General features: G+C 34.9%; 2 protein-coding genes across 4 annotated transcripts in view; one reads left to right on the forward strand and one right to left on the reverse strand.

The window, feature by feature from the left end:
- Nucleotides 1-438: 438 nt before the first annotated feature.
- Nucleotides 439-9123, reverse strand: LOC116017403 (villin-1). Of its 2 annotated transcripts, none has more exons than XM_031257984.1 (23): nt 8974-9123; nt 8502-8612; nt 7946-8045; nt 7743-7811; nt 7203-7439; nt 6750-6927; nt 6522-6654; nt 6116-6281; nt 5516-5666; nt 5112-5203; nt 4875-5030; nt 4564-4632; nt 3586-3654; nt 3314-3451; nt 2763-2891; nt 2522-2669; nt 2360-2370; nt 2057-2197; nt 1811-1936; nt 1524-1586; nt 1169-1388; nt 926-1074; nt 439-792 (listed from the first exon to the last, which is right to left on the reverse strand). In XM_031257984.1, the coding sequence occupies exons 2-23, from the start codon at nt 8555-8557 to the stop codon at nt 679-681; spliced, it is 2715 nt and encodes a 904-aa protein (XP_031113844.1). In that variant the 5' UTR covers nt 8558-8612; nt 8974-9123; the 3' UTR covers nt 439-678. The 2 variants fall into 2 exon arrangements, with proteins under 2 accessions (XP_031113844.1, XP_031113845.1); XM_031257985.1 differs by lacking the exon at nt 8974-9123 and adding an exon at nt 8723-8843.
- Nucleotides 9124-13036: 3913 nt separating this feature from the next.
- The window catches only part of LOC116017534 (zinc finger CCCH domain-containing protein 25), a 4088-nt gene continuing 3289 nt past the window's right edge, over nt 13037-13835 (forward strand). The window contains exons 1-2 of one of the 2 annotated variants that reach the window (XM_031258145.1): nt 13037-13223; nt 13586-13781. In XM_031258145.1, the coding sequence (XP_031114005.1) occupies nt 13609-13781 (173 nt within the window). In that variant the 5' untranslated portion in view covers nt 13037-13223; nt 13586-13608. The remainder of the gene's footprint in view (nt 13224-13585; nt 13782-13835) is intronic. The other variant, XM_031258144.1, reaches the window with a different exon arrangement.

The raw sequence follows: 13835 nt of genomic DNA on the forward strand, positions 1-13835 counted from the left end.
AAAAAAAAAAAAAAAAAAAACTAATGACATGATAATGGTTGAACTTGGGTTCTGACTGATTGGCTGATTGCGCGACGCGCGGTTTATCTCTACAGTGACTCTAAGGATGGGTCCTGTGGGCTTAGGATTAGTTCGACCAAGTTGAAATCACCTAAAAAAAATCTAATAAGCCTCGAAGAGTAAGTGTACCATGATTCTTATACCATAAGACATGAATTTGATTATTGTCAACACCTTCTCAAACGAACATGTTGCATGAAGTTTTCCTAATAATTTACTTATCATGTGTGATTTGTAAACTATTATACAAGAGCGTGATTTACCTAATATATATCCTCAAATAATGATTGTGAGTTTTTTTCGTAACCAAAAAAAAAAAAACGAGTATGTTTCGTGTGAGACCATTTCAAATAAAGTATCCAATGATTCTTCTGATCCTTTAATAAAACTTTAGAATACTGTTTCAGAGGTTATAAATATTCACTCAACAGGAAATGAAGCCATTAAATCAAACAAATTTGGGGACAAATGTACACTTCAGAACAAAATTAGCCACACTGACAAATCAGCACACATAGTTCATGACATGACAATGAACAAGTTGCAGAATGATTGGAACAAAATCCTATTTTTGACTGGATTCTACAGTCTGTAAGTTTCTTTATCAAGACACAGATATCAGAAGAGATGAAGAATCATCTTTAGCTTGTTCTGTTTCCACCTGGGAAGCCCATAGAAGCTGCTCCTTGCCATTCCAAATTTCCCTTGGAACTCCTCATCCGATAAATGCGCCTATAAACATCATTAATGGAAACCTCGGTTATCAAGTTTAGCGCGAAAACTTAACTCAGAAAGCATAAAGCGCCAGAATAAACATTTCGAAATTCTTGGTTCGTATAGTGTAAATAGATCGGGAAGAGAGTACCTCTCGTCTGGTTATGTCTATGTCTGAAGCCGGGTTCTTTGACACTACTGTCAGTTGTTCATATGGATATTTTGGTAAATTTGCATCAGCCTCGATCTGACTGCTTTTCGGGATGCCAGTAGTGGCCTTACCGGTAGGCACAGATAATCCTTTAGCAAAAAAGAAACGTTCTATGCATTATTGGAAAGCACGTAAACTCAGGTGTGCACGAGAATGATTAGATTCTTTAAAACGCATCCTTACCATTGCCATTATGATGTTCTGATCCTGGAAATAGCATTCGGGTAACAGAAGCTGGACTAGGAATACGTCGGATACTCTCTGAAGATTTTGCAGTCGAGCCAGAAATACTAGATGCGGGCGATAAACTTCTTCTGTGCCCATTGGCACTAACAGAACTACTTCTCGAATTAGTTGGAGTAGTTTCCATTGAAAATGGTTTCCATGAGCTTCTTACGGGCGCCTAAAATGGTGACAAATTCGCATAAGTGAAGACGAACATATTATAACTTAAAAACTGCAGAAACCCAAAATTTAAACTTCAGACAATATCAGCTATCGCGTATGATGATTAGGCAATAATCAGTTAATCACTTACTTCCAGCTTTTGATGTTTTCCCTTCAAAATAGCAAGCTTCCGCTCAAACGAGTTTCCAAGCATCTGAGACAATTAAAGTAACGAACTTGTATCAGTAAATCAGTAATTGTAATTCTCTTCACATTTCATTGCGAGATATTAGAGGCAGAAACACTGTTTGTCATATCTTCAGATAGTGGCTCACGGGAAAGAGAACTTCAAACAATGTGCAGTGTGAAAGCATTTTGCGTAATCTATACGAAGGAAAAGTTAATAAAATGATTATTTGAGAGAGGATTTAAGCTTACATTTGCCTTGGAAGAATCCCATTCGAAACATTGAGTAAAGAACGGCGGCTCACACCCTTCATTTATAATATAGATGGGAATATCAGGAGAAAGCTTTCCAATGGGAGTCTCCTTACCAAGAACTTTCTGTAATTTGAACAATAAACACTATATATCACCGAGCTCCATTTGAAATTATCCAAAAAGACTCGTAAGGGGGAGAGAAGATACAATGCCAGAATATGAAAGTTGATCTGCAAGTTTTACCGGGACAAAATCAATAGCTTCCCGCTTTGAGTTAATACTCGAATTGCGTCCTATCCACACATAAATTTCACGATGGCAGTTGAGTACCAACACATCTTCAGTAGTAAGATCATCCTGGGAGAAATTAAATATCTCTTTGACCTGCAATTTTGAAGCCACTGAGATTGCTTTAATACTAGTTATCTGTATCCTAAATGCATTCTCCTAATAGACAATTAAGAATATGATATTCTCTGAATGTTAGTATAATGATGCAGCAACAATTAAGCTCAGGATTGCTGTATTGTTAAGAATATAAAGTACCTTGACATCGTCTGGTTGGAAAAGTCCAACCATGTTGCAGAAAGAGCGAGAACCCACCATTAGACATTATTTTAAAACAGTTAAGATCTGCAGAAGTTATGAAAAGCGGAAAGACATTATCTTTCAACAGGGAGTATCCAAAAGCAAATATGTGTGGCTCACCTTTAGTAAAAACGCATACAAACAACTGTGGATCTTCCATGTATGTCTTTATTTCTTTTTCCTTGGAGTACTCGGACTTGCCTCCCAGAGCGTCCCAGAAAGCATCGGGTTCATTACCTTCTCTCACTGTGACTGGCTGCCACATTTGCTGCAAGTGGCAGAAAGAAACACATTGCTTATGATGCTCATGAAGAAAATTAAAAGTAGAAAAAAACAATAATATCCCCAAGGAAACACGAACATTTATCATTTCAAGCAGTCTGTCAAGAAGATCGTGGTCTCTTGATGATGCAAGATTTCCAACCCAAGTGAATGTAGATGTGTCCATCCTCAAGATGTAACAATAGGATGAGTTGAGAGAACTTGAAACCTGCAAAAGTGAAAGATAGTAAATCTTGACTTGGCAATGGAATCAAAATTATGGCTATGAGGTCCGGTGTTGGACCCCGTAACTGCATAGTTTACTCTTGCTGGGACTCACGGAGCGCTTAACACTACACCAAAAGCTATAGCTAGTAGCAAAGGAGCAACTTTATTTCCTTATACCACCACATTTTCGAGAGATAGGGTGCTGGACTTGGCCCTTCAGGCTTTAGTCCAACAATCTCCCTAGCCACCTGGTGCTAGACTTGGCCCTTCACCAGCCTCCGACCCAATACCCGTAATGTTTTCAGTACAAAAAAGAAAGAAAAGACTAGTAGCACCTTGCACCCTTGCCTTTGCTGCCCCCTCCAAGGAGGTTGCATTGTGAATTATTAGCCTTTTCACATAAAAATGGAAAATATTGCTTACATGATCAACTTGGAAGGCTTGCATGTTACATGGACTAGTTCCTTGGATTCGGAAGAGAGCTATCTTATTGTCATCAAAAGTATCATCTTCAATGCCTTTCTCATCAAGGAACTTTTTATATCTAGTACTCATACCTCCCTGCACCACATGAAGTGGTTAAGAACCAAAAAGAGGAAAAGCGAACGAACTTTAAGACAGTGAAAGTTCAGAACGCAAGTAAATGGTTTCGTATAAACTAGGTCTTTCATTACCAGACATTTCATGATACATACCTTGAAAACAATCAATGCCTTGAAAATTAAGAAAAATAGACTCGGTTCATTACCCTCAAAGATCTGAGCCTGAAACCAGATATAAGCCAAGAATATAAAGAAGGATCTGTTGATTGTTTAACGGAAATAAAAAACCAGCATATTATACAAAGCAAAAATCGTGCAAATATTTTAGTATATATTCTTATTCATATATCTGCAGATTTTGTGTCTGAAATACAACTTTGCTACATTTATGAAGGGGAATGTAATGAAAATTCTACTTAGCAAAGCTTCTGCTTAGGGGAATGTAATGAAAATTCTACTTAGCAAAGCTTCTGCTTGGTTTATAATTATTCATATATCTGCAGATTTTGTGTCTGAAATACAACTTTGCTACATTTATGAAGGGGAATGTAATGAAAATTCTACTTAGCAAAGCTTCTGCTTAGGGGAATGTAATGAAAATTCTACTTAGCAAAGCTTCTGCTTGGTTTATAATTATTCATATATCTGCAGATTTTGTGTCTGAAATACAACTTTGCTACATTTATGAAGGGGAATGTAATGAAAATTCTACTTAGCAAAGCTTCTGCTTAGGGGAATGTAATGAAAATTCTACTTAGCAAAGCTTCTGCTTGGTTTATAATTATTCATATATCTGCAGATTTTGTGTCTGAAATACAACTTTGCTACATTTATGAAGGGGAATGTAATGAAAATTCTACTTAGCAAAGCTTCTGCTTAGGGGAATGTAATGAAAATTCTACTTAGCAAAGCTTCTGCTTGGTTTATAATTATTCATATATCTGCAGATTTTGTGTCTGAAATACAACTTTGCTACATTTATGAAGGGGAATGTAATGAAAATTCTACTTAGCAAAGCTTCTGCTTGGTTTATAATTAACATCAGATCAGCCAACTGAGGCTGCACTTTAAAATGAAGATGCAAAATCTCACTTGTGTATTTGAGGGGAGAGAGAGAGAGAGAAGACAAACCATGACTGTATCACTCTTTGTGGAATCAGCAAGATCAATCATATGGGAGATTGCATCAACCCTGTCCTCCTGCAATGCAAGAAAAAAAAAAAAAAAAAAAAAAAAACAAACAAACAAACAAACCAGAACACTATCAGCGCTAGTGTTCTGTCTAAGTTACAGAAACACAGCATAATCGGAAAGGTCTTGGAAGCAGAAATGTTCTAATAATAAACTACATTCTAGTTCTGGAACATAGGGCAAACAGCATAATAATTAGGCATATAGGCATATATTTAAGCATCATTCTTTTAGAAACTGTTTAACCTTACCGCAACACTTTGACGACCAAGCCAAGTATAGAATAAGTTCTCCTCCCTTCCATTATTATGAAAAGTATACTGGATAACGTAGCAATCCCCGCTGTATAGTTTTGATTGCTCCACAGAAGGAATAAGAGTTCTATCATCACAACTTATCCGCCAAACCTTGTATAACCATAAAAAGTAAAAATTTTGATCAAACAAAAGTGATCATTTCAAGATACAGCAGGTCTTCTTAGCAAATACCTTTAGTTTTCCACTTAAATCAATAACTTGGTGGTCATCTTCATCGGCATCAGGAAGCTCTTTCACTTCATAACCCTGGTGCTTAAATATTGCTGCAAAAATATTAACAAAAAATTGAATCACCACCCCTTCAAAAGCAAATGTGGCTTACACGAATTACTACTGTATACTCCATAGGTTTAAGCCCTAAACCTGAGGGCCCCTCACCCCCCTGCCCTGGGGATTGTGAGAGGAGGTAAATCGCGAGGTGTGGCTCAGTGACGCAGGGTCTTCGAACCCGGGTATTTGTTGGGTCACTACACCCACACTCAATCTTTCAATCACTGAGCTATGCCCCGGGGGCAATTACTACTCTATACTCCATATTATATTATATTCATATTTCCATATCAACAACTACAAACCTGCTACTTTTTCTCGACCTTCTTCGTATAACTTTGGCTGTACAAATTGAGGCCAATCCCTAAAGTTTGATCTGAACAAAGCAGTTTCTGTTCCCTCAGTTAAGAAGGTTAAATGGGTACAATCTGATCTGCCCTGAGATCTGAGGATCTCCTGAAAAAACCATAGTTGGACATGTGATATTTCCATAAACATACACTTAGTAACACAAGCTGCTGCATAAAATGTTGATCTTCATGCCCTCTAGGTTGTGTTGGTAATTATGTGATTCAAAATTTTAATTATATTAATATTATTTTAAAATCTATCTATACATGAAAAATTATACAATTTGAAAGAATGGTTTCACTCACTCTTTCATCAAACCAATTCATTCAAATTGACAACTTTTCATGATTTTTTCAAAATCTCTGCATATATAAGGGTATATCCTAATTTTTCAAGAGATAAGATGGTGCAAGACAATATACTCCTAATTAGGTTACTACATAGACTAGTATCTTTATATTTTCTATCAGCCATGGTGCATGACGGTTGTACATTGCTTGTGACCTCATGAAGTAGGGAAAAAAAAAAGATGTGAATAGTAATATAATTCTTACTTCTGCAGCAGAAATTGAAGTTTTCCGCTCTGTAACTGATGTGCATTTTCCCATCCAAAGGAAAAGTTCGGTATTACAGTCCAGCATGTAGCACTTATTAGAATCGAGCATCTCCTTGTTTAGAGCACCAGATCCAATCTCACATAGTTTTCCCTGAGTGTTTATCCTGCCAATTAGAAAGTACATAAATTTAAATTCAAATTTGACTGATTGTAAGGTTTCAGTTTAATTTGTTTCCTCTGATTGAAACCTGTTAAATTTGGAAAAATTACATGCTTAGCAGTATTCACCGTTATGGTCCCCACGCCATAAAAGAACTATTAAATTAGCATTTAGTAGAAAAAGAACGGACAAGGTTGCAGTATCTCAGATGCCTCCGAGATTGTAGAGTGTAGACAGTACTCACCAGAATAGTTTCAGCAGTGGATTTTCAGTTGCTTCTTCAACACCAGAGGGTAAGCCCTTCGGGATAGGGGCATAACCACCAAATAAGCTCCAGAATTCCCCAACATCAGGATCACCGACCAATTTTCCGTCATCTACATCAATTAAGCACTTATAATTAGAATCTGAAATCTACTCATACATATCATAAGATGAAGGAAATTATACAAATAATCAAACTATGACCGACCTATAGTTGCAATGTCACAGTTTCCATTATGCTTGTTCTCTCTAATATATTGAACAACCTCCAAAGCTTTTGCTCTTTCTTGAATGCTCGAGTTACACCCACTGAAAATGAATATCTTTGATGCAGTGTCAAGTATAAATACATCATCGTGGTTCAAGGATGACCGAGTAAAAGGAACCTAGCATCCAGAAAAATGTACAGTTAGCATTTAGAATTCTTGTAAACAGCTCAGAGTATATACTGGGCATGTGTGTGTTTCGAGAACTAAAATGCCAAGGACTGTTTTAATTGTTTTTTTGGTCAGGCCATGAGGTGTCCTGAGCAGACCCTAACTGTAGGAGGCACCTTTAAGCCCATACCATACTCAGACTAACCCCAGTTGCCGGCCCAATTAAGGAGCAAAACTCTTAGGCCATGAAACTCATTGAGGTTAAATTACCAAACAAATCTTACTTCTTTAACATGAACAACATGATCTCCCTTGCATGTTAACATGCTTATTGGGTATGCCTTGCTCTTTTCATTTGCTTGGCCTCTAGAAAACGTGCCTTCAATTGGGATAATACAAGGCTTAAAGTACGACAAGAACTTCTCTGTTTCTTCCCCTTGAACTTCTCGATATTGTACAGTGTAGGACCCAAGAGCTGCATCCAGTTCAAGAGCTTTGTCTGACACCAACTCTGAATCTACCTGCCAATTTAGTGAATGATCAAAAACTTTCAGTGAACTTAGAAATTACTCCGTAACTATTTACAGCCCAAACACAGCTACATTATTTTTACGTCTTTTAGACCAATGTTTTTTTGTAATTGCATCAACCTAATACAGCTCCCAGCTATCATCCTGTCTACTTTTCATATACAGTAATGATAATGCCAACTTTAGTTCTTTGTAAATCATTAGCTAGCACAACGAGTATTTTAGCCACTGCCTTTTTCAGTATTGGTTTGACTTGAAACGTAACTCAAGGAGACAAAGAGGATCGCTAGAAACCTGTTTAGCATTACTTCCGATCCAATAGTGTATATCATGCTGACAGATTCCAGTTTTAAGCAGCATCGTCTGCCCGAGAAAAGAAACAGTGTCAGGTAAACCAAGAAATGATGGGAATCCCCGAACAACAATACATATCTATTTTTGTTTTGATTTCAGGATTTTGTCCATTTTTAAAGTTAAACTTGGTGTTTGAAACTTACATGTAAGACTAGATAAGCGCTCCCAGAATAGAATTTCCCATGCAATGATTTTGGGACTGGGACTAATTGAAGATTCTCTACGCCCCAGATATCCAAACCACTTCATTTAGTAAACAGTTAAGGATAACATATTGAACATCAATGCAATTAAGCGAATCAGATTAGAAATGAACATCATCCCCACTTAAAACGGGATAGATTCTAAAATCATTTGACACTTCTGCAAGCAATATTATTTACCAAAAACAACCCATCGAAAAACCCACATGATGAAAATTGTTAAGAGCAGCCACTTCCCTCTTTCCAAAATCTTTTTTTTTTCTTCGCTTCTACGACAAGATGAAATGACAAGCAGGTAGTCCTGACCTATCTGAGATAGGTCTCAGTTGGTGCATCCAAACACAAAGATAAAGGGATGGATGGAGACAGACAGACAGAACGAGGAGAATATGCCGGGTGGGTGGGGGGTTGTTTTCAATCCATTAAGAACAAACAACATTCTACTATCCAAACAAAAACAAAAACAAAAGTGAACAAGAAATATTAACGAGGATACGGTTTGGCTCCTGCTCCCTGAAACGCTGGATCCACATCTTTACCAAACAGTGCCATTGCCTTTCAAACATCTGATTCTCAACAATCCATTACAGAATAACTTGAAATCAGCCTGCAGATTAAGCATTGCTCATTTAACTATCATCACAGAGAACAAAAGGCCACATTCCACCCTAAACCCCAAAACCCTTTGGGGTACGGTCAAACCTCTAAAATACACACCCATCATGCTCAGAACCACATATCATCAAATCAGAAATGCTGATAAAAGCTAAACCCAAACTGTATAACAGAACAAAGATTCAAACTTTAGCCGCCCAGATTCTTCTTATGCAGAGTTCAGACCAGCAAAGAAACATTCTATCGATTCTAGCAAGCTTTTACAACAAAAGAAAAACAATACTGTACATAACATTGTGTATTAAAGGAACAAAACAAAGAAAATGAAGATTATTATACTGAGTACTTCTTACCAGATAATTCTTACAAAACTCCTGTCAAAATCAGGCTTTGATGATTTTGGGGGTCAAGAAGAAACAAAAGAAAGCCTGCTTGGGTTGAATAGTTCAAGAAGACAGAGAAAGTGAACAAAAAGCGGGATATGCGCAATGAGGCAATTATGCTTTCCTTTGACAAATGAAAGCAAATGTTTAATTCAAAAAAAAAAAAAAAAAAAAAAGACAGACAAACATAATTAAGGCACTGCTAAATGCTAATTGCTGATCCTAAACTCTGACTGACTGTCTGTCTGTGCTGTAATTATCGTTTCTTTACAGTTGGTTGCTCTATCATAGTAGAGTAACATTTACGGTAATTACAATCACGGTTAGAATTGTCATTACCAATTAATATGTTGCCCAATACAATAAAATGTAGGCCCTTGTAACACACAGCTCAGCGCTGGGCCATATCTAATTGCTTTATTTTATGACATTCATGACTTGATGATCTGTTGAAATAAAGGAAAGAAATGTCGTGCCAATCATTATTCACCAAATGCCCTCCTTACAATTACTTCCTATTTCACTACAATTTTTTTTTTTTTTGAGGAATTTCATTAAAAGTTTTAATTTCCAAACTTAAAGATTAGGTAAGATTCAAACCTACTGCTAGCAAAACAAACATTATAAATTTATTTTAAATCAGTTGAACTTGGTGTCATTAATCTCTTATACATTGTGTGTATGAATTTTTTGCATTTTTAGTCCCACCGACTATTGTGGTACTTGCAGAATTGGTTCATGACTTTCAAACTTTGCAATTTTGGTCCACGACTATTGTTTTTGTTGTAAAAATGGTCCTTTTCCAGTCAACATCTCGTCGGAAAATAAATCCGGCGGATTTTCCGGCAATTTTCCGCCGGGAAAAAAAATCCGGCATATTTTTCGCTAGAAAAAAATTCTCCTTTCAAGTGGTATTAAAATGAACATTTACATTGTTGAAAAAAAAATTAATATTTCAAGCAGGGAAACACTGATTATGCCGGAAAAACATATATTCTTATTTTGGTAAACTAATTAAAGTTAAAAATAATAAATTTCTAATTAAGTTAAAATAATTATAAGAATTTTGAAGTCAAAATCAATTGAAGAAATAGAAATGCAGAATGACAGTGAGCTATTTGAAATTTGGAGCATTATGGCAGTGAGCTATTTGGACTTTGGAGCAAATTAAGCTATTTGAAATGTATATGTGATTGACTATTTTAACTAAACAAAATTAAAACTAATTAAACTAATTAAATTTAAAACTTTAATTATTTTTACATTTTAGCCAAGTACCCAAAAATTTGAATTTGTACTTAATTTTACTAAATAAAAAAATGAATTAGTTTTAACTAATTTTTTTTTAAATCGAGTTTTAACTTTAATTAATTTACCAAAATAAGAATATATGTTTTTCCGGCATAATCGATGTTTTCCAGCTAGAAAAATGAATTTTTTTCAACAATGCAAATGTCCATTTTAATACTACTTGAAAGGATAATTTTTTTTCCAGTGAAAAATTGACCGAAAATATATCGGATTTTTTTCCGGCGAAAACTTGCCGGAAAATCCGCCGGATTTATTTTCCGGCAAGATGTTGACTAGAAAAGGACCATTTTTGCAACAAAAACAATAGTCGTGGACTAAAATTGCAAAGTTTGAAAGTCGTGTACCAATTCTACAAGTACCAAAATGCAAAAAATTCTTGTGTGTATATATGTAAGATGCATAATACCATTACACTTTTATACAAATAAGATTATCTTGAGTTTATTACCGAAATGGTCCCTCGACTATTGTGAAATTACCAATTTGGTCCTCGACAATTTTTCTTGCCCGATTAGGTCCCTCGACTTTGAAAATTTAACCAATTTGGTCCTCCATTTATTTTGGTGTTAAACAACCGTTAAATTGGGACCAAATTGGTATTTTTGCTATAGTCAATGGACCATTTTGGTAATTAATTTTGACTGAAATGGTCCCTTGACTATAATGAAATTACCAATTTGGTCTCGATTTAACGGAAATCAAACGGTAAAATAAATGGAGGACCAAATTGGTTAAAATTTTCAAAGTCGAGGGACCTAATTGGACAAGAAAAATTGTCGATAACCAAATTGGTAATTTCACAATAGTCGAGGGACCATTTCGGTAATAAACTCGATTATCTTTATCCCTGAATATTCTCTCACTTTCAAAAGTGGTTCTCACTTTCACATCATCAAATTTGTAAATTCTCTATTATTTTATCTGCATCCCTGCAATACTCTCCCACTTTCAAACTAGTATCACGTGCCTTTTTTATTATAAATATAATAATAAAATAGCAAATAAAAATAAAAATAAAAATAAAGAAATGAAAGTCAATTGCAAACTTGATATTATAGCAAGTTTGCAAATCACATAAGCTAACAAAATAAAATAAAATAAAATAAAATCACACTACTTTCTACATCATCTTGAAAAGGGTTCACTTGTTAAGATAAGGATAGTCTACGAAGAGTTAAAATAACTATTATTTTATGTTTTTCATTTTTAGTCATTTCAATATGAATTTCTACTAAATTTTGTCACATATTGTTACATGACTTGTAAAGTTACAAAAATTATGTGTAAATGTCTATTCACATCACATACATTTTGATTGATTCAAATTAGGTGCATGGTTAACCTAATATGTCTAATAAATAGTTGATTTGGAGATTGATAATCAATCTAAACCCAAGATCTCTGATTTGTGGATAAGGTAAGGGTTAGATTGACATTTAATGGTATTAAGTGATTGATAGTCTGTATGGAGTGTATGCCCAGTGCAACAGTTGAAGAATGCACAAGAGTCTTTATAGTGCAAGTCTATTGCTGTTGTACAAAAAAAAAAGTGATTTTTGCCTATAATTTTTTTTTTTTTCATATGCAAAGGTATATGACATAAATTCAATAACCACGTCATCAAAATTTTGTTGATAATTCAGATGATTAAAAAGTTACGGCCACCCTGTAATTATTATTATTATTTTTAAATCCGGCATCTTCTTCACTTGAGAAGACGACCAGACTGATGGTCGCCTTCTCCACCAGAGAAGGCAAATGGAAAAAGCTATTAGAAATTTTAATTTTTTTAAAACGGCCATGAACAGTGATTACTGATCATCATTTTACTGATAACCTATTGGTTACTAGTAAATCAGACTTAATTCATTAATTTTAACAAGTTCAAGTATTTAATTGCACTTTTTGAAGTTCATGGGCCTAATTACACTTTCGAATAAAGTTTGAGAGTTTATTTGACATTTTTTTCCGCTATCTAAATATGTTGAAACAATTTTAATCGAGGTAAAAACAAGACCGATAATGGGATAAACTTACTATGATATATTAACTTACCTTTTAAATTTTTAATTTTATGTATAAAAAGACAAAATTGATAATGGACCATTAAGTATGAAAATGTTATTCAAGTCAATGACAAAATGCAATCAAATTATAGCTGATTGGGTTAGCTGGTTAAACTAATTGAAGTAATAACTAGCCGTAGAAATGTGTTTGATAACTCCACTATTTACTCTTAGTTGATTATATGTAAAATGACCTTTAAAGATAAGAATGTATTATGTTATCTTAAGTTCTAAATATGTTAGGGGTATGAACTATTAATATTGATAAATGATTCTAAAATTTTAGTCATCAATTATACTTTTTCTAAGAACATAAGTGTAATATTTGGGTCGGATTATTGACTTGATTATTATAACATTTTAAATTTAATTTATCTTGAGAGCTGTCTATTGACCTTTTTTTTATTTGAACCGATCAGCTGTAAACAATCTATGTTGATTTACTTCATTATAATTTTTTATTTGTTAAGCTTAGAAGGCAAATTTCACCTAAAGGATATTATTCATTGATATGGATGGCGGATGGCCTAATAACGTCCAACAATGCAAAATTCCACTTTTGACTGTTTGTGTAATTGCGTTGATCCTGAACCGACTACACAGCTTAAATCCGGTTGGAAACCGATCGAATTTTGGTAAAAAAGAATGAACCCGGTTCAAGACCGGAGGCGTTTCCCTCTCTCATTCCCTTTTCCCCCTGTCGTAGACGAAGAGGGGAATTGGGCGTCTCAAACCCCTAACCCTAATTACGAACCAAACATTCGGATCGGGTAAATCTCCGGTTAGCTCTCTCAATTTCGGACTCGCCGACATCACGAGTTCAACTTTCAGGCTTCTGGTAATGTTCGTATCTGTATGGTGTTCTTAATTTATGATTTTCCTATGAGTTTGTGAATGTTGTTTTCCTTGTACTCAACCATAGGAGCTGATCTTTCTGTTGGAATACTCTTTTTTCTTTTGTTAATGAATTCTTTTGTTATTAAATTAGCACTGTTGTGAATGACTAACCCTTAACCTGCTCGGTAGTATGCAAGTCCTAAAGTGAAGATATAATAAGTTGTTTGTAGTTTGCATTCTTTCATATTTCCTCGTTTCTTCAAATTCAGCATAATATGTGTTTATGGATTATATTTTTGACTTATAATAAAATTGTGAAAAGTTTTATAGCTAATGTGTTTTAAATATTGGGGGTTTTGATGATCCAGAACATCTGCATAGGCAAGCTCAAATGAATCCGCTGACATTAGTGAAGCGCATACAGAACATAAATGCGAAGGAAGCTGCATTAGGTTTATCCGAGGATGCTTCATGGCATGCCAAGTACAAAGACTCGGCTTATGTGTTCGTTGGTGGAATTCCTTTTGACCTCACCGAAGGCGACCTCCTGGCTGTTTTTGCTCAGTATGTAGTATTTTGCTTCAATTTAAGGTTTTTTTTTTTTTTTTTTTTTTTTTC

Source organism: Ipomoea triloba, chromosome 4 (assembly GCF_003576645.1).
Source record: "Ipomoea triloba cultivar NCNSP0323 chromosome 4, ASM357664v1".
Taxonomy (NCBI): Eukaryota; Viridiplantae; Streptophyta; class Magnoliopsida; order Solanales; family Convolvulaceae; genus Ipomoea; species Ipomoea triloba.

Excerpts from the sequence above, each read along its gene's own strand:
- LOC116017403 (XM_031257984.1), bottom strand. The coding sequence starts at position 8,557 with ATGGCACTGTTTGGTAAAGATGTGGATCCAGCGTTTCAGGGAGCAGGA. Across the intron at positions 8,046-8,501 it reads CAGGGAGCAGGAGCCAAACC|TGGTTTGGATATCTGGGGCG; the intron begins GTATCCTCGTTA and ends TACTAAATGAAG. Across the intron at positions 7,440-7,742 it reads TCGGAAGTAATGCTAAACAG|GTAGATTCAGAGTTGGTGTC; the intron begins GTTTCTAGCGAT and ends CTAAATTGGCAG.